General features: G+C 40.2%; 3 protein-coding genes and 1 non-coding gene across 4 annotated transcripts; 2 read left to right on the top strand and 2 right to left on the bottom strand.

Annotated features, from left to right (window-relative positions):
• Nucleotides 1–846: 846 nt before the first annotated feature.
• LOC121299292 (cocaine- and amphetamine-regulated transcript protein-like) lies at nucleotides 847–3764 on the bottom strand. The gene is made up of 3 exons (XM_041226970.1): nucleotides 3530–3764; nucleotides 2905–2985; nucleotides 847–1333 (listed from the first exon to the last, which is right to left on the bottom strand). The coding sequence occupies exons 1-3, from the start codon at nucleotides 3665–3667 to the stop codon at nucleotides 1226–1228; spliced, it is 327 nt and encodes a 108-aa protein (XP_041082904.1). The 5' UTR covers nucleotides 3668–3764; the 3' UTR covers nucleotides 847–1225.
• An 8030-nt stretch (nucleotides 3765–11794) lies between these two features.
• LOC121298532 (KH homology domain-containing protein 4-like) lies at nucleotides 11795–18077 on the top strand. Its single transcript, XM_041225658.1, has 14 exons — nucleotides 11795–11942; nucleotides 12868–13204; nucleotides 13706–13819; nucleotides 13913–13992; nucleotides 14157–14209; nucleotides 14516–14655; nucleotides 15126–15334; nucleotides 15789–15849; nucleotides 16268–16325; nucleotides 16515–16753; nucleotides 17009–17125; nucleotides 17216–17316; nucleotides 17514–17668; nucleotides 17944–18077. The coding sequence occupies exons 1-14, from the start codon at nucleotides 11914–11916 to the stop codon at nucleotides 18075–18077; spliced, it is 1827 nt and encodes a 608-aa protein (XP_041081592.1). The 5' UTR covers nucleotides 11795–11913.
• On the top strand, nucleotides 12610–12746 carry LOC121299419. The gene has a single exon (XR_005947416.1).
• LOC121299135 (fibronectin type III and SPRY domain-containing protein 2) lies at nucleotides 17655–27435 on the bottom strand. The gene is made up of 13 exons (XM_041226701.1): nucleotides 27258–27435; nucleotides 25575–26620; nucleotides 25301–25396; nucleotides 24858–25091; nucleotides 24505–24527; nucleotides 23886–24007; nucleotides 22436–22600; nucleotides 21942–22076; nucleotides 21473–21626; nucleotides 20638–20771; nucleotides 20085–20217; nucleotides 19543–19719; nucleotides 17655–19165 (listed from the first exon to the last, which is right to left on the bottom strand). The coding sequence occupies exons 2-13, from the start codon at nucleotides 26550–26552 to the stop codon at nucleotides 18913–18915; spliced, it is 2604 nt and encodes an 867-aa protein (XP_041082635.1). The 5' UTR covers nucleotides 26553–26620; nucleotides 27258–27435; the 3' UTR covers nucleotides 17655–18912.
• Between the last annotated feature and the right edge of the window lie 6 nt (nucleotides 27436–27441).

Below are 27441 nucleotides of genomic sequence, written 5' to 3'. Positions count from 1 at the left end.
AAGCACGTCCTCATTTGCAGAACAATTGTTCTTGTGCCTCTATGTCCCAAAAGAAGCATAACAATTATAGGATCTCAGCATTACCAGCTAGTAGATTTGAAACCAGCATTGAGCACTGACCCTGCAGCACTGGATTAGGGTTAGGGTTAGGGTTAGGGTTAGGGTTAGGGTTAGGGTTAGGGTTAGGGTTAGGGTTAGGGTTAGGGTTAGGGTTAGGGTTGTGCCATTGAGATTCCACTAGGATGTCAAAATATAAATGTTGCCACTGAATAATTTCAATTCGAGAACTTTAAAGAATGTACAGTGTATGTTGGTAAACCCTCAATGTTTTCCATTTATACTAGTTCTGCAAGACAGATCCCAAATGCCCCATCTTTAAAACCCATATGATCCATCCCTGGAATTCATTGACTCCAGAAATTACAGTTAAATGCTCTTCCCTATTAGAGTGCTAGGGATGTGTCACTAAAACTCAACGATCAGGTTTTAACAGCCCTTTTATGCACTAGTATCGACAGTTCAGTGGGCATTTGTACATGTATAACCATCTATACAGTATTGATACTGAATTAACTTTTGAAGAATATCTGTTGGAAACAACTTGACAGGTTTTAATTAAACTACATTTAGGCACTAATTAGTGTTACATAGATTAGGGACACATTTTCTGTTATGCTGCTGTTTAAATGTACAAGATTTCCTTTTCATTACTGTATTACTGTAAAGTAAGTTTTGTTTTTCACTTGCATAAGGTATGATATTTATGTAAAAGCCCTGTCCCTAAAACAATCTTATATTAGAAAATGTAACAAATTATTAAATAAACACATTTCTGACATCAAGATGTGAGCTCAACAACACATTTATTTGCCAAATGGTAAATGTACATTCAATTGCAGATGCATACACATATATTTATTATTTTTAGCTATAAAATGCATGTATGGAGTTCATGTGGAGGGTCAAAAGCCCCTTTTTACACTAAAACACACCAATAGATCACAACTAAAATTAATTAAAAAAAAAAAGACAAAGCATAAAATACTTCTGGAATGTAAAAGGGGTGCAATCATTAATGCGTATCATATTCATCAGAATTGCGGTGTCTAGGTGTTTTATTTGGGACGGGGTGGTGACTGGTGCTGTCCGGCACTGTGACGGGATGCCCTTCGCTGCCCCTCAGCTCTGGTGGCCGATCATAGCTGCCGGGGTGAAGGGGGGGTCTTTAGATGCATTTGAGGAGGAAGGAGTTGCAGGTGCTCCCTCTGGCACAGTCACACAGCTTTCCAATCCTGGGACCCTGCTTCACTGCACATCGGTCTCCCACATCACACTGCAGAGAGAGGAGGAAGAAGATGAGCACCGGTCAGGTAACCTCCAGAGCAGGTAATGAAACCGGTGTATATCAGGCTTCATTATAACATCACATAAAGAGAGGAATCGTTTTTATCTGGTCAAAGTTATTACAAGTTACAATGCAGTATGTAGGTTCCCCTATAAATCAACCAAATTGCATTAAGGATGGAAAGGAAATGTGCACATTTTTGGTATCAGAAAGGTGCCCCTTCCCTTTTTGAACAGGTGTGTTTAATTGCGGTCTTTAATTTGCAGATGGTATTGCTTTCCAGAGCACATAGAAGATCGAAGATCCCAAACTCTAACTTTGGAAGAGCGGAAGATGAACATGGCGGCTCAGAGCATTTGCATATAGCTTCACCCCTACAGTTTCAACAAATTAGCAAGTGTGCTTCTGAGGAGAAGAAACAACTGACACTGTAATTACCATGGTGCCAACCTCTGGCTGTCTCTGAAGCTCGTCTAATAAAGATGGTGCAAGGGGAGACCATGCAGTCATTCTATATTGAGGAGACTGCTCCCTCTAATTAACATTATTATCCATTACATCGCTGCATTACATTGCTGGCTTGACACAGGGCTGCTCGCCTGACCTGTAGACTTTAACGAGCGCCATTAATTGGAATCACCAGCCTGCAAGCGCTGTGCTGTGAACTCCCCTGTTTATTGAAGAAGTTTACTTTCATAATTGCTTGATGCTTATGCCTTGTTCAAATTAACTGACTCCCAAATGAAAATATAATGTTGTTAAGTGCGGTAATGCTGTGACTAATTATTTAAATAGAGGAAGGGTTTACCACTTATCACCTTTTAACTGATTATTATGGATTACTTTTCTTTCACATTTCAGCCTAGCTTTTTTTAATGTATAATGTTAATAATGATAAAAAAATCCTATTGGTTCTTTATGGAGATAGCATGTAACCAAGAGGAAAATTCTTAAGTACATTGAAATCGATGTAAGACGTTTGGTTCAAAACTAAACCGCTGTCATAGCGAGGTGGGAAGAGAGCCTCTGAGTTGCCCTCAAAGTCTAATCAAGAATGATAGAAATGGGCAGGTTCATTTACTGAAGGTGTCTGTGTGTTCCAATGCACTGGCAGCCTGTATGTGTTAGCTCGCTCTTTGTAAGTGCCTGCTGCAAAATGGGAAGCCGCAACAACAGGCTGTTCAGAGGCTGTGTTAGGCTCTTCTCCTCTTACTTTTGATTCATTTCCATAAGTTTTTTTGTTTGTTTGTTTGTTTGTTTGTTTTTAAAATTGAAATGGGCGTATGTATTTATTTATCGGCCAAAAAGAAGTGCTGGTTCTGGTAACCTATTTTTAATGGGACTGTTGCAATATCATATAAAGTAAAAATAACAAAACACATTTATAATTTGCATAATATATAACTCTCGCGCGCACTTCTTGATCCCCGACCAGATGGCTATGGCAACCGAGGAACGAAATTTTGACTTACAGAGAACTTGCAACAGGTCTAAACGAATAATATATCTCGTACAAAACTGGTATATAATACAGAGGTTACCGTTTTGAAGAAACTTACCAGTGGGATGGTTCCAGCTTTCTTCTCATAGGATGGGAATCTGCTCTGGAATTTTCCTAGAAGTTCTTCCATTGCTTCTACCTGTGAAGTACCAAATAGCATAATCGTTACAGAACTTTTTTTTTTAATTGAAATAATGTATTCTGTCTGTAAAACAAGTGGAAGTTCTGTATCTCTACGATTCTTTAGCAGTTAGGATCTGATTATTGTTTTCTTGCTTCGTTGTTAAAAACCGAAACACCCGTATTATATACGCGAAGTGGGGTTTACGTTCTTCAAACAAGTCAAACATTATCACGATGTTCTTCAAAGCAAAATCGCACTGTGGGCAAAAAATAAATGAATACAGAGTTAGGTTGTTAAACCAAACGCAAAGCAAATAAGGCTCCAGTTTTTTTCTTTTTAATTATACCATTAAAAAAACTCCAAGCCCTGCAAATTGAGGTTATCATATTTATCTGCATATAAAACCAACTACCATGTGTAACTCCACTAACAAACTGTGAAAATGTGTTCTTTATATCTTTAAGATTCCAATCATATTAATTAGTATTTTTAAACAAAGAAAGAAAAGTGGTGGCTGGGTATTTTTTAACTTTTAAGGAGACACCCGCCATGCACTTACCAGTTCTTTCTCGGAGGACGAAGGGGATTTCTTTACAGTGTACTCCTCGGCAGACACCTCCCGGGACGACTGCCCCTGGCACAGGGCGAGGGAGAGGCTGGCACACAGCAGAGCGAGCAACATTCCGGAGCTCTCCATGGTTCCGATCTGAGCAGACTAACAGTTCGAGCAGCAGTTTAGAACTCGTGGAGCTCGATTGAGAATGTTCTGCATCCACAGCGCTGTAGAATCGAAGTTTTCTTTGTGTGTGTGTCTGTGCAGTACCGACTACCCTTTATAAGAGGCTAGCCACGCCTACACCGTGGTCAGCTCAGATGCCTGCAGAAGAGGCAATAGAGGCAATTGATAAAAGTTACTGTCGGACTTTTTGACTGATTTCACGCCTTCCCTGTTATTGAGCCAGGAAATACTCTAGACATAAGCTTCGATTAAGTACATAATTTCATATGTACAGCCTATCTGGGTGTTATATACTTCATTACTTATAGTTGTTTTTGCGCGAATATTGGCTAAACTAAATACGGGGGGGGGGGGGGATCAATAGACATACTACTACTACTACAACTTCTAATAATAATAATAATAATAATAATAATAATAATAATAATAATAATAATAATAATAATAATAAACTGTGCCACAAAGTATACTAAGTATTAGTTCTTGGAAAATACCTTCTGCTGTTCACTTTGTGCTCGATGTCCAAATGATTGATATCTCAGGTTCTAAGTATTGCTGCTATGTAGCCCTAGCCTCTGTGTCTAAGACTTATAAATGCAGAGGTTTCTTTTATTCTCTACGCCGTTTATTGCTATATACAGTTTAATACAATTGGCAATACTAACATTTTGACATATCGCTTCACTAGATTATACTGCGCAATACAGCTTTGTCCTGCTGGATGTAAAATACCAAGGCTCCTAGATTTATATGTATACGTTTTATACTTTCATTCTCTTCCATCTGGGATAGTACATAATTGACAGTGCTTGCTTTCGTCTATGTGTGTCAATGGGATTTGAACTTTAAACACATACCCAAAATAAGAACGTTTTTTAAACATGCGTGTGTAAAACACGCAGTCTACAATGGCTTAAGAGAGTCCTTACTCCATCTGCAACTGTTGGCTTTTGTTGTATGTTTGAGCCTGTAGCTTGGTCCTAATTTTGCGCAGTGGCTATGCAGCCATTTAAAACCGACCCTTTATGACCGCTGTCGCACCTTAACTCTCTGAAGTCTTATTCTTCCCATTGAATTTACATGGTGGTCCTGGTGTAATATTCAACACAAATCAGCTTAAAAGCTTGCTGCATTCTTGTCTCTGTGAGTTCTTACAGCTTCCACAGCAAGCTCAAGTAAGGAAAATCACAGCTTAGCGACTTAAGCACTTAAAATATTTACTTATCGTTCCTTAACCACTGTAGTATGCAAGGATGATAGCCTTGGCTAAGCAAGTAAATTAGCTCTTATGTTGACAACAACAAACAATTAAAACAGTAGATCTCTCAGAGCAAGTGCTACAACCAAGCTCAATTAGCATCACACACAGGGTGCAATGCTGAATTGGTCTTCACTTGTGTTACTAATTGACTGGCATCTTCAAACAGATCCAGTTACAGTTCTGGCATGTAGGTGCTATTGCTTTACCAGAGCGATTGTGTGGAATAATGCATTTTCTTCCATTTTGGTTTTATTTGATCTTTTGCTATCCATGGCCAGGGTGTCTGGCAGCAAAGTGGAAAAACTAGATTCTTCCAAAGAGACCAAACATCAAGCTCAAGCTCAAGTTCAAACCCTTTATTGGCACGACAAGCTGAACAAGCATTGCCAAAGATACAATGCATACGAGAAGACCAAAGGACAGATGGGAAATAAACAGTGGGATATTTGTCTCATCTACTGTGTGTCTCTGGCCTTGTGTCAGGATGCTACAAACTGCAACTATTACTGCTCCCTCTCTCCTCTCCCTCAGAAAGACCTACATATTCTCCTCTTGGCTCTGGAGCAGAAAGCCCTCGATTCTGTCTGCCAGCCTGAGGGAGCTTCACTCTCTCATCTCTCTGTGTTACTGTTTCTGTGGCACCCTTCTGCTTTATAGTTTTTTTTAATACTGCTGTAGGTCACTCTTCTCTCATAAAGAAAGCAAGAGCAGCACACTGCTGTGTTTGTATAGTGCTCATATGTGGTGCCTATCTACTATTTCTTCCCACTTACCTTAAGTTAGTTCTAGTTTCACTCTCTCTCTAGCAGAATGACTATGATATTCTAATTCCAGTGCACTTTGCTGTTTATCTCAAACAAATAATATTTATTTAGCTACCAACCAGAATCCCTAGTCCCTCAGGTCTAACCACTAGACCACACAACTTCCCAGTCCCTCAGCTCTAAGCACTGGCCCAAATACTGCCCCAGTCCATTAGCTCTAATGACTAGACCATTCTTCCTCCCAGTCCCTCAGCTCTAAACACTAGACCACACTGCTTCCCAGTCTCTCAGCTCTAAACACTAGACCACACTGCTTCCCAGTCTCTCAGCTCTAAACACTAGACCACACTGCTTCCCAGTCCTCGGTTCTATACACTTGGTAATGCTCTACTAAGAACTAAAACTGTAAATGCTTATTGAAAAGAAACAGCAGAGCAAGACATTAATGGCCATGAAGAGGTACTTAAAAAAAACATTTTCCTCTCTGCTGCAGATTCATTTGATTGTATGTTAGCTTTACAGGAAGGGTTAAGAGTTACTTCATTAAGCTCTAGGCTGTGTGTTGTTCACTGGTCTGACAGTAGGCTTTATGATGATGAAGAGGAGTTCTCTGTAGAGCCTCAGCATGCTTCATTTTGCACCTATCTCAGTTCTGAGGCTGGCTGATCAGTAGAGACACATGCAGTGCTGTAAATGGCCCACTTTCAATTGTTTTTTTTTTTCATTTTTAAAAAAACTTTCATTTGCAACTCTGATTGTTTCTTTTGTTTTCCTTCCCTGGATCTGTGCATGAAACAAGTTTTCAGTTCTTCATGTCAGTTCGGAGATCTGGTAATACTTCTCCTCTGCATATAAGCACTTTGGACTGTACTGGATTGGGTGATGCGAGACAATACAATAGTCTTCAAGTTAGCAGACCAAACCTCAGTGTCATTAATTAAATTAAAGGTTATGTCAATATCCACCAAAAGAGTGACACAATATCTGCTTGCATAAAAATACAGACTCCCTTTAGCTCTTTCAGCAATGGAAACCCATTCACAGGTTCCAGGAAAGATAATTTCTAAGATGAGAGCAGCAAACTAATCTATTGCATGAATATGAATGTCCATTGTTTACTGCACTTTCGATTTACTTAGTGGGTTAACTCAGAACTGTAAGCTTTGTTTTTATGCATCATTTTACACAGATATGGATTTCTCACAATATGTGCAATTTCTAAAACCCCATAGCAAATACCTACCTGACTTTGAGCCTTGTACGAAAACACCATTTGGTCACTTTTAATGATTTTCTGTCCTGGTCATCCTTATTGATTGGAATTCAATAAATGTTCTGTTTGCAACAAATTGGGTTAAATGGAAGCAATTTAATTTTGAAAACATTTTCTTTGACAATCTATAGGTCAGATAATAACCACGGCACATTGCTCACTGAACAGCAGACTAACCTCTACTGGAACTGTGCCGAATTCACATGTGTCACAATTACAAGGGAGTGAAGATCCATTGATTTTTAAAATGACTATTGAACCAAAGAAATCACCAGACTCATCGATTGTTTTTTCACCAGAGACTCATAGATTGCTTTTTCACCAGAGACTCATAGATTGCTTAATGACCAAACTGGCCATACAGCTATTGAGAACATGTGCAGAGGTAGGTTCATGTTGAACACAGATTAAGTTAAATTACAGATTATTATTATTAGTTACAGATTATTATTTAGTGCAAATCTTTCAGCAGGGCTAGTGCAATGTTCCTGATAAGAATCTGTAAGATACTGGTCTTCACAGTGAATGAAAAGAGCTTTAGAAGTGGTTTTAATGTTCTTTGAGTTTAGCCCAGCCTGTTTGTTTATGAAAGCATTGCTGGTTCTTAAACTCGGCTGGGTAAGCCTTCATGGAGAGTTCCAGTAATACTCACTGCTTCCCTCTGCTGAACCCCCTCTCATTCTAATTAGTTAACACTCACTAGTTAGCCAGTCTAACCAGTAGATTCCAATGGCTCAGTAATCTCAGATTGACAGGCAGGGTTAATAACTCCCAGAGGAGTCAAACAAAGTGGACCTAAGGAACATGACAAGTTTCATGACCACATGAATTAAAAACAAACAAACACAGCAGGCCTATTCAAACTGATCAGCTATTAAAGCAACCGCTTCTATAGTTCAATAGGGCATTTCATCGACTGTCTTCGAAACTCCTTGGGGCATTCAAAAAAAGAAAGAAAAAACATTATGAGTTCAGAGAGAGAGAGAGATGGAGAGAAAAAGGGAGAGAGAGAGATGGAGATAGATAGTGCTGTGATGTAATTCTCACCCACGCTGCTGGTTCCTGGATTAATAACACAGCCAGCACGACTCCAGAATACCAATCATCCATACTGAATGGGGTTTTTCTTTTTGTTTCCCATGTAGAATTTAAAGCTCAAATGCAATGTGGTTCATATGGGGGCTTGACAGATATACTCCACTACATATGTTTCCTGATGGATCGTTTCACCCTTATATCAGAGATAGTATACCACAGTCCTACTGTATATCCTTTCTATTATTTCACCAGTTCGGTCAACTCATACCCACAGGATGGTATGCAATACAACTCAACAAGTGCCCTTGCTAATTCATCACCTTCATTGAAGTCATCACCTTTGATGTGACGTCATAATGAGATGGTGTCATAATGATGGTGGTGGTCCTGCCCCATGTTGAGGCCAGCATAGTATCAAGAAGCCGGGCTGGCTGTCTGCAATGTCTTGATTGATTTTCTTTTGTCTCTTTGGCGTGATCTTGAAGAGCGATTGCTCTCCCCAGTTCATTAATTGACATTCAGACTGGCTCATTTCACTTCACATTAACACACTCTTATTCTTAATAACTTGAAACACTGACGAGTGAATCACTACAAATAAAAATGTTTTAGTCTGAATTATTGTGGTTCGCAGTTTTGGAGAGCTTAGAATCTGGAGGAAGCTCAGTAGTTAGAGTGCTGTGCTGCAGAGTGGAAGGAAGTGGGTTTGAGTGGCTCGGTGATGAGAATGCTGGGCTGCAGTGTGGAATTGAATGGGTTTGAGTGGCTCAGTGATGAGAATGCTGGGCTGCAGTGTGGAATTGAATGGGTTTGAGTGGCTCGGTGATGAGAATGCTGGGCTGCAGTGTGGAATTGAATGGGTTTGAGTGGCTCGGTGATGAGAATGCTGGGCTGCAGTGTGGAATTGAATGGGTTTGAGTGGCTCGGTGATGAGAATGCTGGGCTGCAGTGTGGAATTGAATGGGTTTGAGTGGCTCGGTGATGAGAATGCTGGGCTGCAGTGTGGAATTGAATGGGTTTGAGTGGCTCGGTGATGAGAATGCTGGGCTGCAGTGTGGAATTGAATGGGTTTGAGTGGCTCGGTGATGAGAATGCTGGGCTGCAGTGTGGAATTGAATGGGTTTGAGTGGCTCGGTGATGAGAATGCTGGGCTGCAGTGTGGAATTGAATGGGTTTGAGTGGCTCAGTGATGAGAATGCTGGGCTGCAGTGTGGAATTGAATGGGTTTGAGTGGCTCGGTGATGAGAATGCTGGGCTGCAGTGTGGAATTGAATGGGTTTGAGTGGCTCGGTGATGAGAATGCTGGGCTGCAGTGTGGAATTGAATGGGTTTGAGTGGCTCGGTGATGAGAATGCTGGGCTGCAGTGTGGAATTGAATGGGTTTGAGTGGCTCGGTGATGAGAATGCTGGGCTGCAGTGTGGAATTGAATGGGTTTGAGTGGCTCGGTGATGAGAATGCTGGGCTGCAGTGTGGAATTGAATGGGTTTGAGTGGCTCGGTGATGAGAATGCTGGGCTGCAGTGTGGAATTGAATGGGTTTGAGTGGCTCGGTGATGAGAATGCTGGGCTGCAGTGTGGAATTGAATGGGTTTGAGTGGCTCAGTGATGAGAATGCTGGGCTGCAGTGTGGAATTGAATGGGTTTGAGTGGCTCAATGATGAGAATGCTGGGCTGCAGTGTGGAATTGAATGGGTTTGAGTGGCTCGGTGATGAGAATGCTGGGCTGCAGTGTGGAATTGAATGGGTTTGAGTGGCTCGGTGATGAGAATGCTGGGCTGCAGTGTGGAATTGAATGGGATTGAGTGGCTCAGTGATGAGAATGCTGGGCTGCAGTGTGGAATTGAATGGGTTTGAGTGGCTCAGTGATGAGAATGCTCCCTGTATTGAGTAACTGTAAACCATACTGATGTCTACATTTTTCTATATAAACACTCTCATTAAATTGTCATGACCTGCTGCCACTGGACTAGCAGAGATGTGCCGAGATGGAGGCTTATAAGATGAAGTGTGAGATATCACAAAAAGAAATCCCCTGAGCCCAGAACAGTGATGCCAGTGGCAGTGCCTCTGCGTGGTTCACCCCAATTAGAGAGGCTGGCTGGAGCCTCACACAAGGGACTGCAGGTTTTAATGGATCAGAGGCGGACACAAGGAGACTGCCTGTCAGTGAGACCCAGCTAATTACCGGACTGATGTCTGCAAGCATGATCTTCACAAACAACCAGAGATATGCATGAGGCCGCAAGAGAACGTAGGCGTATTTTCTGTTATAATTCAAGAGCAATAGCACCCTCAGAACCTCAATAAGTACACTGTATTTACAGACCCAGCCAAGCACCTCAATATGTCCCTTGTCTGAGATTAACTGTTTGCTACATGCTGTGTGCGGTCAAGAAAGAAAGAGACAGAGAGCTTGAGTCCCTCCCCATTCACAGGTACTGAAGCCTTCCCTGAGCTTTGCCTTCCCCATTTAGAGTTCAGTCTCCGATGCTCTCCATATCGCCTTTCACAGAAATACAAAAAACACATTTGAAGCATATACGTCTTCTTGTACAGATATAACATCAAAACCAATCTCTTGGTATCGTTGAGAGGCAGTTATCTGGTAAAGGGGATGAAAGGTACAAAAAATGAATTTCCTGCCTGGAGGGGTCCCTGAGCTGGCTGCTGATTGGCTGGGCTGTAGATTGAGGTCTGATTTGTTAATTGGGGCCCGGCTCAATCGTCAATAGCAATTACATCCTTGGACTTGGCAAATGATTTAATGCCCCTCCCCGCCTACCCTCGATTGATTTGCTTGCGGATTTGTTTTAACACTATTGATTGGAAAGGTGTTTTTGTTATCTAAGGGAAGAATGCAAATGTTGACTTTCTGGATAATCCACTGCTTCGAATAGTCTCCCCACATGTTTTAATATGGCGGCCAAGCACCCCGTCTCTGTGATATGTCTCTACCTGCTGGACACACACTGTCATCTCTGGTGGGATGTGCTTTCAGTGTTTTCATTCTCATTTTAACATTCTGCTTTTACAGAGCCAGCGTTAACTACAGTACTCCCATTGTTCATTGTTCTCATTCTTTTTGCCACAATAAAATATCCTATCCATTTCATCCAAGCATACAGGCCTATGCAATGCTTCCACCTGCTGGACAGAGATCGCAATGTCAAGTGAATCTTTCTGTATCGGAAGGACAGCAATGTTAATGTCAGATAACAACGAAAACAAGTGCTAGTTACATATTAAACACGTCTGTATATGCAGCAGTGTGTGCTCATTTCAAGATATTATTCGTTATTAAAAATGCCACTGGTTAAAGAGAAAGACTTGATACCAGGCCGTCGCGGGTTTAAATCCCTGGCCTTATTGTAAGTGATTCTGCAGCTGTTAATGCATAGTTCACACCCTGGATAAAATCGTCTGATTAATGTAATTAATAATAATTTCCTGGTTATTATTTCCAGTTTTTAGAAGGTTTTACGAGATACAATTGTCGCTAACTTTGTTATAGCAAGGGTTTTAATGAGCCATGTGAACTGTACCTCGATTGTTTATATAGCTATTGAAAGTAATCTAATGACAGTTTTCAATAGCTATGTTTCTATCGACAAGACGAGCACATTTCTAGCGAGCTTGCGAATCTTACTCAGCAAGTAGTTTGGGTGCGATTCCGGAGTTCAACTGTAGAGGGCGCTATATTTCTAAAGCGTGCTTTGTATTTTACGTCATAAAAGGCGTTGTGCCTATTCGGGCGTTACACATTGATGGCAGGAGTTTTGGAGGAGGCAGTGGAGTGATCAAGCTGACCATTTTATTTTGTGTGTAGTTTTATTTATTTAAAAAAAAACGATATATTGTGCAAGAACAAATGGCTTCTGGCGTTGCTCAACAGAAATCGTAAGTCGTTTATGTTTGAAAATGAAACCTCCTAACAACACGCGTGAATTGGTTTCCTGCATAGACATCTGGAGGGCCGAATCCAAGCAGATCCGGTATTTTTGGATGTGCACACTTGCATGCTTTTTATAGAAAAGACTGGCAGAAGTTGCGATATTTTAATGATTAAGTAATCCTGAAAAGAGTGTACGTGTTGGGATTCAAACAGTTATTTATTTACATGCTGGTGGATGCTGGATGCGTTTAGACCAAGGCATTGGTTACGAAATGCTCATCTAGGCCCAGGCTTGTCTTGCTATGCAAAGACAGACGGCGCTGCGTTTTATTTCTCCTCGTTTTTTATATAGGATTTAAAAACTACTTGGATAACTGAACTTTTTTTTTGTCGAGGCAGTCGACCTCTTTATAGGCCTTTCTCGTTAGGTTAAACGTTGTAATTGGTGGCATGGGTATTTTTCCTGCTGAAACTGATTGTTTTCAGCTCGATGTGATAGCCAAGCATTTAATGGTACAGCGTATGATCTAAGTGTGGCGCTTGTAGGTGTTTTGCATTGTGATACTTGGTTGTCTTTGCTCATATGGAGCACAATGTGATGGTCTCATAACAGGTGTGTGGTTTATATATGTGCGGTATGTAATTGAACGTTTCTGGCACGCTGTTTCACTTCTGGAGGACAAAGAAAGTGGAACCTATGAAGTGAACTGGTTCTGCTGATACTATCCTCCTATATTAAAATGTAGAGCCCAGAACAGGTCCATTTGCTTTCCACCGTAGTGTTTGACCTACTTGTTCTACAAACAGTGTTATACTCGCATTGTCTTACAAGAAGTATGTTTGCCACCGGCTCTCCGCAGTTGGGTACAGATCAACGTTTTAAAAATAACACGATTTTGAAATATAATTGCTTCATGTTTGTCTTTTTAGGTGCCGTGTTCAATGGGATCAGCCAAGTACTACAGCAAGCATGCTCCAAGGCTTTGGAAGCTTTTCACACGCAGGTTCATTGCCTGTCGGTTCCTTGCATTCTATAGGCACACATGCTTATTTGCCCAATAACCTGGGGAATTTGGGAACAGCCGTGTCATTGCCGAGTAACATGGACAGAGCATTGTCGACAGCCCCAGTCCCGAATACTTCAATAGGGGGGCACAGCTCCTCGCAAAGTGGTGCAGTGGAGGCAGCCACTGCAATGGCAGCCAAGATTAATGCTATGCTGTTGGCCAAGGGGAAGCTGAAAACACCACAGACACTGCCAGAAAAGGTAATGTATGCAAGGATGGACACTTTGAGATGCTGTAATACCTGGTGAGGGGAAAATGCATCATCAAATCAGACAAAGCAGATGCACAGCTTTAGAAACATGTTACCATGAACAGCATTTAAGTAGAGCTTTGTCCCTTTACAGAAAGGGATTCTTTGTGTCAGAATATAATATATAAGCACAAAATAACTTGCAATGAATTTTCTTTTTATACCAGTTTATTGTAATGATGGTTCACATGTAAACGAATACAGCGAAGAGGAGTTCTGTTGTCCTGGTGTCTATGAAGTTTCACAGGATCTGCTGATGCTACCCCCTATATTAGAATGTAGAGTTGAGACAGGTCTTTATACTTTGAAATGTAGTTTGACTTACTTTACAAACTTCCTACTTTTTCTTTATTAATAAAGAAAAGGTGATTGTGTTCTTGGCACTGTGTGGTGTTTGAATAGTATAGTTTTCAGTTGAATCTGTAATGAATATTTTAAACGTTTATTTCAGAACCTACAGGTCGGAACAGTTTTCAACACTGATAACTTGGTTACAGAATTGGACATTAATGACGTCCCAGTAAACTGCAGAAACTTCCTGACAAAAGGACAGACTCAGGATAAAGTAAGTATTCATAAAGAATGAGGTGGAATTTGGGAATGAATGTAACTTTTTTCTTGCCATTGTGTCACTAAAGCTGTGTGTCTTTCATGATAGATACACCAGTACAGTGGCGCTACTGTCTCAACAAAGGGTTACTACATGACCAACGCAGAAAAAGCACATGCCAAAGGAACGTATGTATCTTTAATTTATATAAATATTTGTTTAACAGCAGCGCGTGTCCTGTCTAAATGTTTTGCTGTCTTAAAGGTCTTTTCATGTAACTGTAGTTCACTGGATACCTGCAGTGTTTTATATCCATGCCAGGGGAGACTAATGTGCTTGCTTTTGTTTTTAGGGACAGGCCTTTGTATTTGCATGTTCAAGGCAAGACACAGGAAGAGGTTAACAGTAAGTTGTTTCATTTTGTTCATAATGGGTAAGCACTTTCTGGACTAGTTAGTGATAACTTAGGCTGTACTGCAGCTGCTGGCTCAGTAGTTTCTAGACTGTTTTGCATATGATACAAATTCATTGTTCTGTTCTGTACTGTTACAACTCCTATGTGACACTGGAAGTGACAAAATGGCTTCTATGCAACCTGCATGGACCACATGCTGTGTTTAGTTGTTTGCTGCTGTGTTGTGACGTCTCTTAGCCTTCCTTCACCCCAGTGTGTAAAATGTATTGGTGTAACCAGGATTTGTTTCTTTGCAGAGGCAGTGGTCTGCATTAAGGAAATTATTTCAGAAGATGTCTTGAGAACTGAATTAGCGCAGCCACAAGCTGTTGCACCTGCTGTTCCCATCTATAACCAACCAAGCAAGCCTGCTGCACATGCCCACTCTCATGCAGGGGTAGGTTTTTAGATCACCGTTGATCCATTGTGGATTTCTTGCTGTACTGCGTGACTGTTTACATGCTCAGTTATGTGTATATTATCTAATCTTTGGAGGTTAAAAAGTGAAGCTAGTGAAGAATCAGCATCTTTCACTGATACCCACCTCCTAGAGCAATCCAGCAGTGAGAACACCCTGCCCTTGAGCAATAGGTTTAGGGTTTACTGCTCCTGCTGACACTTTTAAAATAAATTGACTTGGTGCTACCATTACTTGACAGTCAGTTTTCATTATCTAGTTGAATGGGGTTGTTATGTTCAGTCATAGACTGAAATTCTGTTAAGGCAGGTAGAGCTTAGTTTATTGTAGTCTGAACCCACTTAAGGAAAGCCTGTATTTTGATTGTATGAAATTGTGCTTAAATTAAATAGGCTTATAAACTTAACGTGGAAGTGCACTTTAGACCTAAAAATTGTCTCTTCTTTCAGCATTTTGTGCATGCAAAACTCTTTGTAGGTTTGCACCAGACTGTGCCTTCTTTCAACGTTAATGAGAAAATTGAAGGTCCTGGTGGTTCCTACTTGCACCACATCCAGACTGAGACTGGCGCTAGAGTGTTCCTTAGAGGGAAAGGCTCTGGGTATATGGAGCAGGCGTCGAAGCGGGAGTCTTTTGAGCCCTTGTACCTGTACATCAGGTAGGCCGGTCTGTTTGTAGGAATTCTTTACTGTAACTTTGAATTGTGGATTTAGAATGGGGTGTGAAGTTTGTTCAAAATGATTGTTTGTTAGACCAGTTGACTTAACTGCCCAATGTCTGATTCAGTGGTTAACTTCTACATTTTAAAATAATTACAAATTATTATTTATAGATTATTTAAATACTGTAAACTGTGCAATCTGTAGGCACTTGTTTCATGTGTAAAATTGGGATGTTTTAAGAAATTGAAACTATCAGAATTGGTAGCTCTCACTGACCACGCATCCCCCCCCCCCCCCCCCCCAACTCCTAGTGTAAAATAGTCCTGAGAACAGCCTGCTGTCTAGTGAAAGCTTGGGGTGTACTGCAGTTAAGAGAAGCTCAATGAAAGAAGTTAATAGTCAGAATGACCTGGAATTCAAATTCTGGATTTCATTTGTTTGTTTGTTTAGCCATCCAACAGCAGTAGGTTTGGAAGCAGCAAAGAAGCTCTGTGAAAGCTTGTTAGAAACGGTAAGTTTTACATTTATTTAAGTTGGAAGAAAGTGAAATGGGAGTGACAGTAATCATTCTGTAGCTATTGGAGGTTAAAGAAAGTGAATCTGGCGAAGAATCAGCATCTTTCACTGATACCCACCTCCTAGAGCAATCCAGCAGTGAGAACAATCTGCCCTTGAGCACTGGGCTGGGGTGGACTGCACCTGCTGACATTATCCAATTGCTATATTTTCCCAGATATATTGGCTGCATTTTTCACTGCTGGGGATCCATATTCCTGCTGGGTAATATAATGGTGGCCAGCATCCATACATATGTTTCACTACAATCTGTGCATGTGGGTTATAGAGATCTTGCTGATGGCTCTAATTTTGTGCTTGCAGCCATAGCTAAGGATGAGTGAAGTTCCATGCTTGTTTTGTTATTTTAATAGGTGCGGTCAGAACATTCCAGGCTGCTTTCAATGTATACTGCAGGGGGATCATCACAAGGTAAACTTTGAAATGTTATTGAGGGAGAAAACCCCTAAATTCGAAGATGCATTAATTATATTTCAATACACCTACATACTGAGTGTTGCAGGAGAGCCTTGGACAATATCATTAATGCCAGCTTTTACCGTTTGTGTGTTTCTGTGGGTTGCTATTTATTTTTAATGAGTTTTTATACTTGTATTTCAGCTTATCCATCTTCCCTGGGATACCCTCCTAGTAACAGTTATTGTAGCCAGTCATCCTGGTATAATTACTCATCCACTGGTTACATGGGAGACTATTCTGCATATCCAGCATCCAGTGGTTATTGGAGTAGTTCAAATGGTCCACACAGTCACTCTAACATTTCATCAACCCCTCAATCTTCTCAGGCAATGGTTCAGTATCCAGTGTGTCCAAGGAAGCAACCTTCTTATCTAACGCAGGTAGATTTCAGTATTTCTTTTAATGAATGAGTTTCGGTCCAGGTTTCTAAATAGTCTTCACGCTTCAGACGTCTTGTGAAACATTAAGGTGACATCCTGGAACAGTGTTCTGCATATACAGCGTTCCATTAACCTATATTCATTATGAAATAACTGGACCAGTGTGGGCTTGTACAGATAGTCTTGCCTTACAAATGTGTTGTGTATTGTAAAATGTGAAAGCTCAAATGAATGCCTGTTCTTTACTGTCTCTAGGACATTCCAACTAGTTACTGCCCCTCTTCAGATGTGTCCTCTTCCAGCCCACCACGTCCAAGCAGTCCAAAAAGACACTTCTCAGACAAAACCAATGAAACAACTTCTGGATGCCAGGTTGAGACACTTTACATTTTTAGATGTATTTTTATTGCTAGTGGTGCTGTCTTTTGTAGTATCAATTTAACCTGTAATTTTTGCTCTTAGCATGGGCCCATTCACCCCAATAATTTTACTTCAGACACTACCGCGAAGACAGAAAAGGTGTCCTCTACAAGCAAGAATGAAGACGGCGAAGAATTGGAAAGGTTTGTAGTTTTGTGACATGAAGCTCATTGTTACATTTTATTTGAATTAACGAGATGTGTACTGACAGAGCGTGCAGTGGATCAGCTCCTTAATGGCCACACTGTGTTGTGCAAGACCAGTCTCTTATTGAGCATGAAAAATGGGGGGGGGTTTAGGATTTAATTGATTAAAGTTGTGTTCTCTTGTTCCCGTGTAGGCTGTTGATGCCCCCTCCCCCTCCACCAACTACTGGAATAACACGCAAAAGGCAAAAGACACAGGGCTACTCCAAGGCTACACTTGGTATGCATTTCTATAATCAAACCCATTCACTTTTGTCTTTTTTTTTTTTCCCTCCCTTCAAAGTCTATGGTTTTGTAACTGTTATCAATGAGAAATTAAACTTTTCAGAGAATTGGCGAACAACCCTCCACTGGAAACTAACCCTTGTTTTTCTTGTACATGTTTCTCTTCTTTCCCCTTTGTGTTCTCTTCACATGTGCTTCTTCTGGACCTGCCTGTCATGGATTTGTGCTGATATTTCATATTCCATGAATGACTGCTGGCTGTGGATTGAACACTTTCTGCGACTAATGTGCTGTTTGGGGCACCCGTATGGTCTTTTCTTTCTGCTTTGCTTTTTACAGGTAGCCAAGATCCAGCTGCTTTCATGAAGAAGCAGAAAACTGGTGGGGATGGCAGTGGGTTAGTCCCTTATAGTGGGGACTCTTCAGATGAAGAGGAAGACCGCTTTCTTGGCAGTAAGATGCCTTTCCAGTAAAGTACTACTCTTCAAGATGCAGGTGTTGGAAGATATCTTTACACCAATAGTGAGGCATGGCTCTTAATACTAGGAATAAGTAAATCAACTTAATTTCAATTTTTCCTTTCTTTAACCTGTAGGCTTTTAGAAATAGTGGTGGGGTTTTATTTTCTTGTAAAATAGAAACCCCCTCTTTTTTTTGTTTTGGCAGATGACAACTGCATTTAAAATGCACCAACACTTGTCTTATTTGTCCCTTCTGTGCTGTGATTTTCAGTGAAACAATAGCCTTATATGAAATAACTAAGCTTGTTCCTATGGAATATTGTAATAAAATATTTAACAGTTTTTGTGTGTGAACTTTTTTTATTTGAGTGCTGTTAATCTTTGGTTTTTCAAAAGGTTTACTAGTTGTGTAAAGAAAGCTTGGGATTTGGACACCTGGCGGTAGCCTTTACCTAGCTTTGTGCTGCCAGGATAAAGCATTGGTTACAATGTAGAATGCATATCAAATGTGTAAAGCATTTCTACGATGTAGGATGCTGAATAAATGCTTTTATTTGCAAAATCTTTACAAGTACAATAAATCTTGGCATTACATTCTTGACTACAGATGTTTTTCAGAGGCGTTTGAAAGCTGAAATCATGTTGATGGTAAATAATAAAGCGGCAAACATTTTACATTGCGATGTTAAAGTAAGCTAGTGTTATAAAGTAGGCATTTATGCCATAAGTATTAGCTTTGCTATGTTCACCACATTACATCATACAAGACTGGCTAGAGCATTGTGGGAATTTGAAATAGCTAGTATTAAATATCCTGTTTAAATGCATCACTTTCCAATGAGCCTGTTCATGAGAATGTAATGTATTCAGGAGCTTCAATGCCATTGTGCACAGTCAGAGCTCCAGGCTTCTCTAATGCAAAACAAGGGTGTACGTAGTGCAGAAAGTGACACTTGTATGTGTAGATATGCTGTGAAAGATCTGTGTTAAAAAACGCAAGTTTCCCTGTTTCGTAGTCTAGAGACACTCCAATGCGCTTCGGGTGCATTGTAATTCGGATATCTGGAGTTGATCCATTGTGCAAAAATTCATATTTGTGCCTGGAGTGGGGGGGGGGAAAAAAAGTAAAACAATATATACATACAATGGACTACTGTGTGTGTGTATGTATATATATATATATATATATATATATATATATTATATATATATATATATATATATATATATATATGTAATGTAAAAAAAAATATAGTGTGTGTGGCAATATTGACCGTTGTGTGGTTTCCAACTGATGTCACAAAGCAGGATCCAGGAAGCTGTTCTGTCAGGTATTTCTAGTTTTAGTAAAGTAACCATTTAGACTAATTTTATGACATCATCTGGTATGGTATCTAGTTTATTCAATACAACAATAGTTCACTTTGTTTCCCCATATGTTTAATGGTCTGTGGCAGTCTTGCTTCTTGTGGCTTACCTTGATGGGGTCATGACGTGCCTCATGCACCAGGAGGTGTTGTTTGCACCAAGGTATCCATTTCTCTGTGTGTCTTCGTACGCCACACCGATCCGGTATTCTGTGTGTTCTTCCACTTCTACTTCCCAATAATGCTTCCCTCTAATTGGTATTAACTCGCCCATTATGGCCACACATCTGCAAAAAAAAAAAAAGTTTCGAGGAAGACCTGTCACATATTCCTGGCCTCTTATTAATCGAGTTAACGAAGGCTATATTCTTGCACCTAATTGATTCATTTGTATTCCAGCTACTGTGAATGGTCATGTAATTTGTCTTGATGCACTGTTATGAATGTGTTTACTTGTTACTGAAATAGCTTTTTCTTTTACAGTAATATTACACAATAATTGTGGGTGGGATAGTAAAATAGGTCAGTTGTCTCGCTGTCCTGGAGCCAGTGTCATTGTCATGAGCACTAAATTCACCAAAATTAGAAAAATAAAGAAAAAACAATATACTGTGTGAGATCTATAATGATCGTTACCTTTGAGCTAGCCTACCTGGAGAACGCGTTATCACTGAGGGTGATGTCATTTAATTCTGTATATTCATCCCCATAGAACATGGTGAATCCGTCCTCTGAAATGGCAAGGGAGGGGTGTGCAGTTTCCTCATTCAGATGGAACAAAGTGCCTGGAATTTGAAGGTACAAAAGAAAAGTCTGTAAGATGGGAATTTGTACCTGTAGGCGACGGCCAAAAATGAAATATTTAGGCATTGTGAGAACGCAGCAAACTAAATGCTAGCTTATTGGTTACTGGATGGCATGTTAGAACGAGCTTCTTTAACCAAGAGGGCTGATGAGCAATCTTTCCAAACCTTTCTTCTAGTCCCAGCATGCACCATGCAATAAGCTGTGTTTGAAATAAACAACAGGTAATTTATTAATTGTATCAGATCATTAAAAGCAGACAGCAGCCAAATCTACCAAGGGGCAACCAACCAAGGGAAGAAAGTGCATAGCATTGGGCTATTGTAATGCATATTGCAGATCTATTTTACATACAGAAGTACAGTATTTGGTAAAGAGTAAAGCAAGAAAAAAAATACCACCTGTTGTATAAATGATGACAGGGTCACTTCTTTCGCTAGGTCCGCCTATATTAACAGCTCTTACATAGATTAGGTAGCTCCGTCCTGACAGCAACTGAATTATTGATTCATATGTAGGGATTCCAACTATGGATCTGAAAGATTGGAAAATGAATTGCTTAAACATGAAATAAAAAATAACAAGTAAACATTATGACTGGTGGAGCCATGCTGCACCAGCTCTATAAATAGCATTACTGCGTCAACACGCAATCTGATATTACAGCTATGCTCTGAATGCATTCCACCCCAGGAACTAAAAATGATCTCCAAAGACACCCTGAAGTATGGTGGCAAGCAGCTCAGTGGGAGAGGGGATTCATTAGAATGTTTCACTTAAAGGAGCACACATTTCAAACAACACTGCTGGTACCGAATGACTTCCTGTGCTCCATTCTGGGTGCAATCAGACCATGCAGGCTGGAGCACAGGAAACGGTTCGGTACCAAGAAGCAGCACTAATACTGACATACTGTATTTGAAAAATCAGGATCCAGAAGCGAAGTTAAAAAAAAAAAAAAAAAAGAAGCAAAGAATCAAAATATCTTTGGCACAATTAAGCAACAATTTACATTCTTTTAAAGGAACGAAACTACATTTTGTCTTGGTTGTGACTCAGGATGATTACTGTCTATATCCCAGTTCCAGTGATAACTGCCTGGCATTATTTGTGACAAGAGTGGAGCATTCTTGTAATTGTAAAACTCTTTATTAAAAAAGCAGCTGCCTGTATTTTATTGTATGTCCGGTCACCATATTGTTGCTTAATTGCTTTTGTAGTACTTTCAATACATACTCTGTGACAGCTGTCTCGCTCCTCTCTCTGCTTATTTCTCCGAGTTCCACTGTGTAAGAGTCCACTGGGTTTGTATTACCCGACTCCCAGCGAATTAATGCTGCGTTCGGACAGCTTCTGCACACTTTCTTCTTGATAACCGGAGGTGACGGCACTAGAGAGAAACAAGCGCACCAGCCATTATAAGAACAAATATAGAGAGAGAATATATAGATATATATATATTATGATATATATATATATATATATATATATATATATATATATATATCGATTAATATTAATAACGATTAAAAGTTCAAAGATTAATTTACTGAGGGGATTTCTTTGAGGACAGAGCAGTAAACCTATTGCTACTTTAATGACATGATAAAAAACCAACATAATGCATGGTCTTACGTTGTTGAGAGTTGAAGTAAAAAATCAATGTAACCTGTGAAGCACTGAACTCTCTTAAAAAGACACTTACCAGTCATGTAGACTGCTCTTTCACTGGCAGGGCTGATGCCAGTGGTGTTCAATGCAGTCACCCAGAACTCGTACTGTGTGTTCGGAACTAAATTCAACACAGTGCAATACGTTTCTTTCACCTTAACCATCGATGCTGGGAATAAATACAAAGGTTCACATCATATCACATTTTAAACCGTTATTTATATATTTATTATATCCAGATTGGGTTTGCAATGGAAAAGTCAGCGGAGAAGCAGCACAATTCCATCTAACCCTATTTCAGTATATCACAACAATAATACCCCCCTGCCCATGGCTTCCCGATGGTAAGCCTCTACACTTATCTGCCTTGAAAGGCCAATGAATGTAGTAATGTTGCCTAGTGTAAGCTTTAGTGAGTAATCTATTGCAGGAGTTTCCCGACTGAAGATCTGTTCTTCGCAGCTAACCCATACAATCTGTAGGATTATAGTGAAGATCTGGGATGAAAAAAAGAAATACGAGTGTTACCGTCATGCTCTTCATTCTCGTCAGCTGTGGTGCCTTCCAGCACAGGTTTGTAATACAGCTCATAATACTCCACAGTGTCGTCCGAGAACAAGCTCCAGCACACCCGCACTGAAGTACTGGTGGCAGAATTCGGAGTCTGGGGGTTTATCACTGGAGCAGATGGAGCTGTAAAGTGACAGAAAACTTTTAATTAACTGTGTGTGGCACCTTTTATTAACAATAAGCACAGTCGCTTTTCTTTGTATAACCCAAATAGCTGCTCGAACCCTGCTAGAATACATGGCGTGGAATATTAGCTCATTGGCCACTGGTAACATCGAAACACTTTGCACTGAAGTGTGGTGTGTAATGCTAAAATGGTTTCAGAATGTTTTGTAAAATGAATTTATTAACCAGGTGATGCTGTTGCAGCTGAGGTTACTCAAGAAACGATTTCATTCTGCCCAGGGGCTATCGGTGTTCTTACAAGGGACAGTCTCTTCCAGTTCCCTAAAACAAGATTTCTGGTGTTCATGTACATATCTCTTTAAGAAAGCATGCATGACTTTAAGAAAGTGCAATGCACATATCTATACCATCAATATGAAATATGAATGGTGTGTTTGAGCAATCCCTGATATGAAATTGTAATTACTTTGATGAATTTACCGAGAAATGCTGGAAAATTGTTATGAATGGCTAATAAAGATTGACTCGAAGGAACCGATGTGAAGCTTTAATCTTTCAGAGGAGCTCTGAATTAAACGTCTTCTGAAGGCTTGTCACATTAAACATTGTATTGCAATTCATTTCTTGCTGAATGCAGATAGAACATCCCTGGCACTGAATTTCTACAAAAGCTGCCAGCTTGGCTGTTTTGATCTTGCTGTGCTTACTGCTGGAGGGATAAGAACGTGACTCTTCACAGACTCTCAACACTAGAGGAACGTTTACCAAGTCATACAAGGTCAAGGCCGTTTCTCCCATCGGATTCACAAACACTCTGAATGCAGACAAAGGAGAGGGGCTGGTCACTCATTGTTCAAATGACTTTACCCCTGACTTCAGCTTTAGCAATTACAGGGATATACATTTTGAATTAGTCAAATGAACTGCAATGTTAGGCTGGTGTTACTAGTTCAGGAAAGTCACCAGATTCTTGCTGTAGCTCATACTGTGGAAAGTGCAAAGCTTAGGGACATATTGAACTCCTATTGTTTTTAAACGAGAAAAACAATGTTAAGAGTTAGAAAATGAGAAGCAAATACTTTAAGAGGGTTTAAGAGAAGTCGGATTATATTACTCAGCTGTTTGGTTCTAGTTTTGTAAAATTACCAGCGTATTATAACCCTATAAAAGACATGATCAGACATATCAGACATGATGTGCATAATAGTGCTTCTGATCCGAAGAAAAAAAACTTCCATACAGAGTTAATCATTCTACCAGGTGAAGGTAAATTAAAGCTAACCTGGAACGATGTTAATGGAATCCATCATCTGTCTGACATCAGAAAAATCAATAGCATCATTTTCAAATTCCAAGGATGTTGATAACTTGAGGTCTGGATCGGAGGCAGTGTATTCTTCTATCCTATTATTTTTTAAATATACAATTGTTAGACCTGTATAGTATAGAATACAAGTGCACTGCACACCATGCAAAGCCAGAGATTCAGCATGCTATAGTGTAAAATCAATTCACACACACACAATCCTAACCAAGTAAAAAGCTCATTATAAAGATCGATTCCTATGGTTGTCACATAAAGCACAATGTCTGAATAAAACACACACACACACGTAAATGTTAATGCTTTTATCAGGCTTTACGGTCTTTAAGTTATGGATGAATTATGCTGGCAGGACAACTCTCAAACAGCCCTTTGATCCAGTCAACTTACATGCACTGTAGAATTTCTTATGAGGGTTTCTGGCCCTTTCTTGTTATGCTTGTCAGTTTCCATCAGTAACATGCAGGGAGCTGTAGAAGTGCCTTATCATTTCATGTCTGTGTTATGTTATGATGTTAATAGTAATAGCTGGAAGTGTCTAAAGTAAACTGCATAGACAAGAATGTCCTTACGTTACCTTGCAACAGTGGGTACAGCAGCCTGTAAACAGAAAAGCAAACTAATTGGTTAAAATATTACTGGGGGTAGTGCAACTTTCAGTCCTGGCGGGACCTCAGGTCTTGCCTTATCTTGTTGCTGCTGTATGTTATAGAGTATGGCAGTGGAGATCACGTGGAACCTCATGGTTTGTAGTGTGTAAATGTAAATGTGTGGAATCTGAACACTGAAGACACAGCTACGATAACTAAGTTCAATTCATCCACAGATTTGAATAAGAACAAATGCTTCAATCATCATTTAAGTTACTGCCTGTTATTATTGTTATACAAACAGGAGTACAAACTTTTCAACAGCAACATACTTCTATACCTGAAGGAAGGCAAGTTTGTCTTCATTTCTGCAAATCTCCTGAGCAGCTTCTAACAGATCCTTTGAAATATCCAGGGTTTTCCCACAGTTCACCAGCTGGCTATACAATTTCTCCAGTTTCTGTTTTTTTTCGTCCTCCAGTCCCGAGGTCTTTTCCTCATATCTCTGGGTGAGGGTCTGAATGACCTCATTATAATGCTGCTCCAAGTTTTGTTCTTGTCTCCCAAAATTTTCCTGAAGAAGCATAAGAGTTTCATATAATTCACCAAGCACAGCCAGGACAAGGGCTTCAGTAGCTACTAAGAAATACAGCGCATTTCAATGAAATCTACTAATACATAATACTTAATAACATGATTTCTAGAAATACTAAAAGTAAATAAATACAATTAGTAAGTTGCATACAGAAAGTAAAGTAAAATAATATTGCAATCAGTTATTACCTCAACAGTAATGAAAATCTCCTCCAGGTGGCTTGCAAAATTTTCCATTTGGGCTATTTGTTCTTCTAACTTGCACATAGTTTTATGAATTTCAACCTAAAAAAAATGAAGAGGACAAAAAGTGTATACAACACAGCATTAATAGCATACACTACTCTCCATCAGTAGTATGACACAAAATAAATAAGGGTCTAACTTTAGTTTCGTCCAAGTTTCTTTTTAGTCCATCTTAGCAATCCCTGTCCAAATTCTGGAGCAATAAATAAAACCTCACCTTAGTGTCTTCTGCGGCGATTGACAGTTTAGTGACTTGATGGTCCTTGTGAGACCCGAACACCTTGTCAAAGGCTCTGATTGCGATTCTACACTCCATGCAGAATACATCTGGGATTTCATCCTCTTCACCTGCCTGTGCTCCTGGCTGTTCCTCCTCCACGTCATGTGCGTGCTCGTTCGCTCTGAACCAGTCTTCAGGGTTGTCCGTATACATGGTAAGATCTTGGGTTTGTGCAGAGAAGCCGACAAACTCCCCAATATGAGTATCTTCACGGGAAGCCTTCATCGGCTGTGAATCCTCCTCCTCCCACTCCTCCTCCTCGAAGGCCTCTTCACTATATTGTCTTTGTCCAACATGCTGCTCGTGTGATTGGAGCTCATCCTCCTCTGAGGGATAGCAAGGCTCGTGAGTTTCCATTGAACCGCCTTCATCAACCGCAGGTGTTTTATGAATGCTGCCTCTCTTCTCCACAGCACCTCTGTCCTTGGGTTCACCCTTGACAGGCTCTTCACCCCAAGTCTTGATGTTTTGGATGGCAGGCTCCTGTTTCTGCGTGACCATCACAAAGGGCTCCTGGGTTTGAAACCCCATTTCCATATCCTCTTTGTCGTCCCAGATCCCATACTGCCTTGCCATCTCGCTCACTTCGGCCGTGTAAAGGTCATACTCTTCCTCCTCCATTCTTGGGCGGCCTTCGTTGGAATCCTCCATCGCTTCAAACTGCTCATCCTCTGTCCTGCTGGAAGGCAGCTCCTCGGTGAAGATATCCAATCTTTCCTGTGACTCGTAGAGGTCCATGTTGTAGAAGCTGAGCCCTTCAGGCCCTATGTCTAGGTGTGCTGTGGGGACCTGTGCTTCTGCAGAGGCCTTACTCAGGGTCCCCTCGTTTGTGCTGAACAAATACTCTTTGGTGGTCTCATCCAGCATCGCTGGGGAGGAACTGGGAGGGACGGTTTCCACGTCTTCGTTTGACATGATGATAAATACCCCAGATCAGGAGTGATGTCAACACAAGTAATTTATTCCTCAGTCTTGATTGAGTCCTGAATATAAAGTGTAGTTATAAATTAATATACCTGCACGCACAGCAGAGGGAAGTACAGTATAGAGAGGGTATACAACCATTCAAAAATAAAATCTGTCATAAACACAGAGGGGTTATAAAGAGGAAAGTAAGTCATCGTGAACCCAAATATTAAATCTACCTGCCAGGCCAGGGTTATTTCTAGCATTTAAAATGAGTTTAAATATATAAAATTACTTATTCAGTTATAAAGTAAATGACACTCTGCAAAACATTGTACTGCACACACTAATACAATTTTACCCACAAAACGTTCTCTGCAGTTTTACTGTTATTTTGGGTTGCAGCTTGGATGCTTAGAGGATATAACTGTTATGATAGTATTTTATATACATGGCCATATGCTATTTTACAATGATGACAATGAAGACTCACAGGCCCATTGTTTGTAACCATTAAATTTGACAGTCTTTTGAGTTTTCTTTAGCTCTAGGGTTCAAAGGAAACATTTGCAGTTGGTCATGCATGTACTATTAAATCATACGGTTTTCAACAATGTTCCTGTTTAGCTAAATTACCCTTTAAAGTTTAAACCATATACAATAAATAATAGCTCAAATGTATTATACAGTGTGTGTATATAAACTTCACTTTACCTTATAATGAAGACGCTGGTTTTGCAGCCAGTCCCCTGAACATTTGCAGTCAGCACAGTTGAAGCTATTTAAAGTAAACTTAGCCCGAGACCTCCGCTCCCCTGCAATTCCTGATGTGGCAGCAGTAAATGACAGTTGCTGACAAATATAGAGAGGCAGCGCTCGGTGTCATCAGCCAAACCTT

This window comes from Polyodon spathula, chromosome 24 (assembly GCF_017654505.1).
Source record: "Polyodon spathula isolate WHYD16114869_AA chromosome 24, ASM1765450v1, whole genome shotgun sequence".
Lineage (NCBI taxonomy): Eukaryota > Metazoa > Chordata > Actinopteri > Acipenseriformes > Polyodontidae > Polyodon > Polyodon spathula.
Note: the sequence above shows the minus strand (reverse complement) of the source record. Positions and strands in the feature narration are given on the sequence as shown.

What these genes read in the sequence shown, in the direction of transcription:
- LOC121298532 (XM_041225658.1), top strand. Translation starts at nt 11,914, where the DNA reads ATGGCTTCTGGCGTTGCTCAACAGAAATC. An exon ending in ATGCCCACTCTCATGCAGGG is followed by an intron (nt 14,656 to 15,125) that starts GTAGGTTTTTAG and finishes CTCTTCTTTCAG; the next exon opens with CATTTTGTGCATGCAAAACT. An exon ending in AACCTTCTTATCTAACGCAG is followed by an intron (nt 16,754 to 17,008) that starts GTAGATTTCAGT and finishes TACTGTCTCTAG; the next exon opens with GACATTCCAACTAGTTACTG.
- LOC121299292 (XM_041226970.1), bottom strand. Translation starts at nt 3,667, where the DNA reads ATGGAGAGCTCCGGAATGTTGCTCGCTCTGCTGTGTGCCAGCCTCTCC. An exon ending in CGTCCTCCGAGAAAGAACTG is followed by an intron (nt 2,986 to 3,529) that starts GTAAGTGCATGG and finishes GGTACTTCACAG; the next exon opens with GTAGAAGCAATGGAAGAACT. An exon ending in AAGCTGGAACCATCCCACTG is followed by an intron (nt 1,334 to 2,904) that starts GTAAGTTTCTTC and finishes CTCTCTCTGCAG; the next exon opens with TGTGATGTGGGAGACCGATG.
- LOC121299135 (XM_041226701.1), bottom strand. Translation starts at nt 26,552, where the DNA reads ATGTCAAACGAAGACGTGGAAACCGTCCCTCCCAGTTCCTCCCCAGCG. An exon ending in AGATTTTCATTACTGTTGAG is followed by an intron (nt 25,092 to 25,300) that starts GTAATAACTGAT and finishes ATGCTTCTTCAG; the next exon opens with GAAAATTTTGGGAGACAAGA. An exon ending in CACGTCATGACCCCATCAAG is followed by an intron (nt 19,166 to 19,542) that starts GTAAGCCACAAG and finishes CCCCCACTCCAG; the next exon opens with GCACAAATATGAATTTTTGC.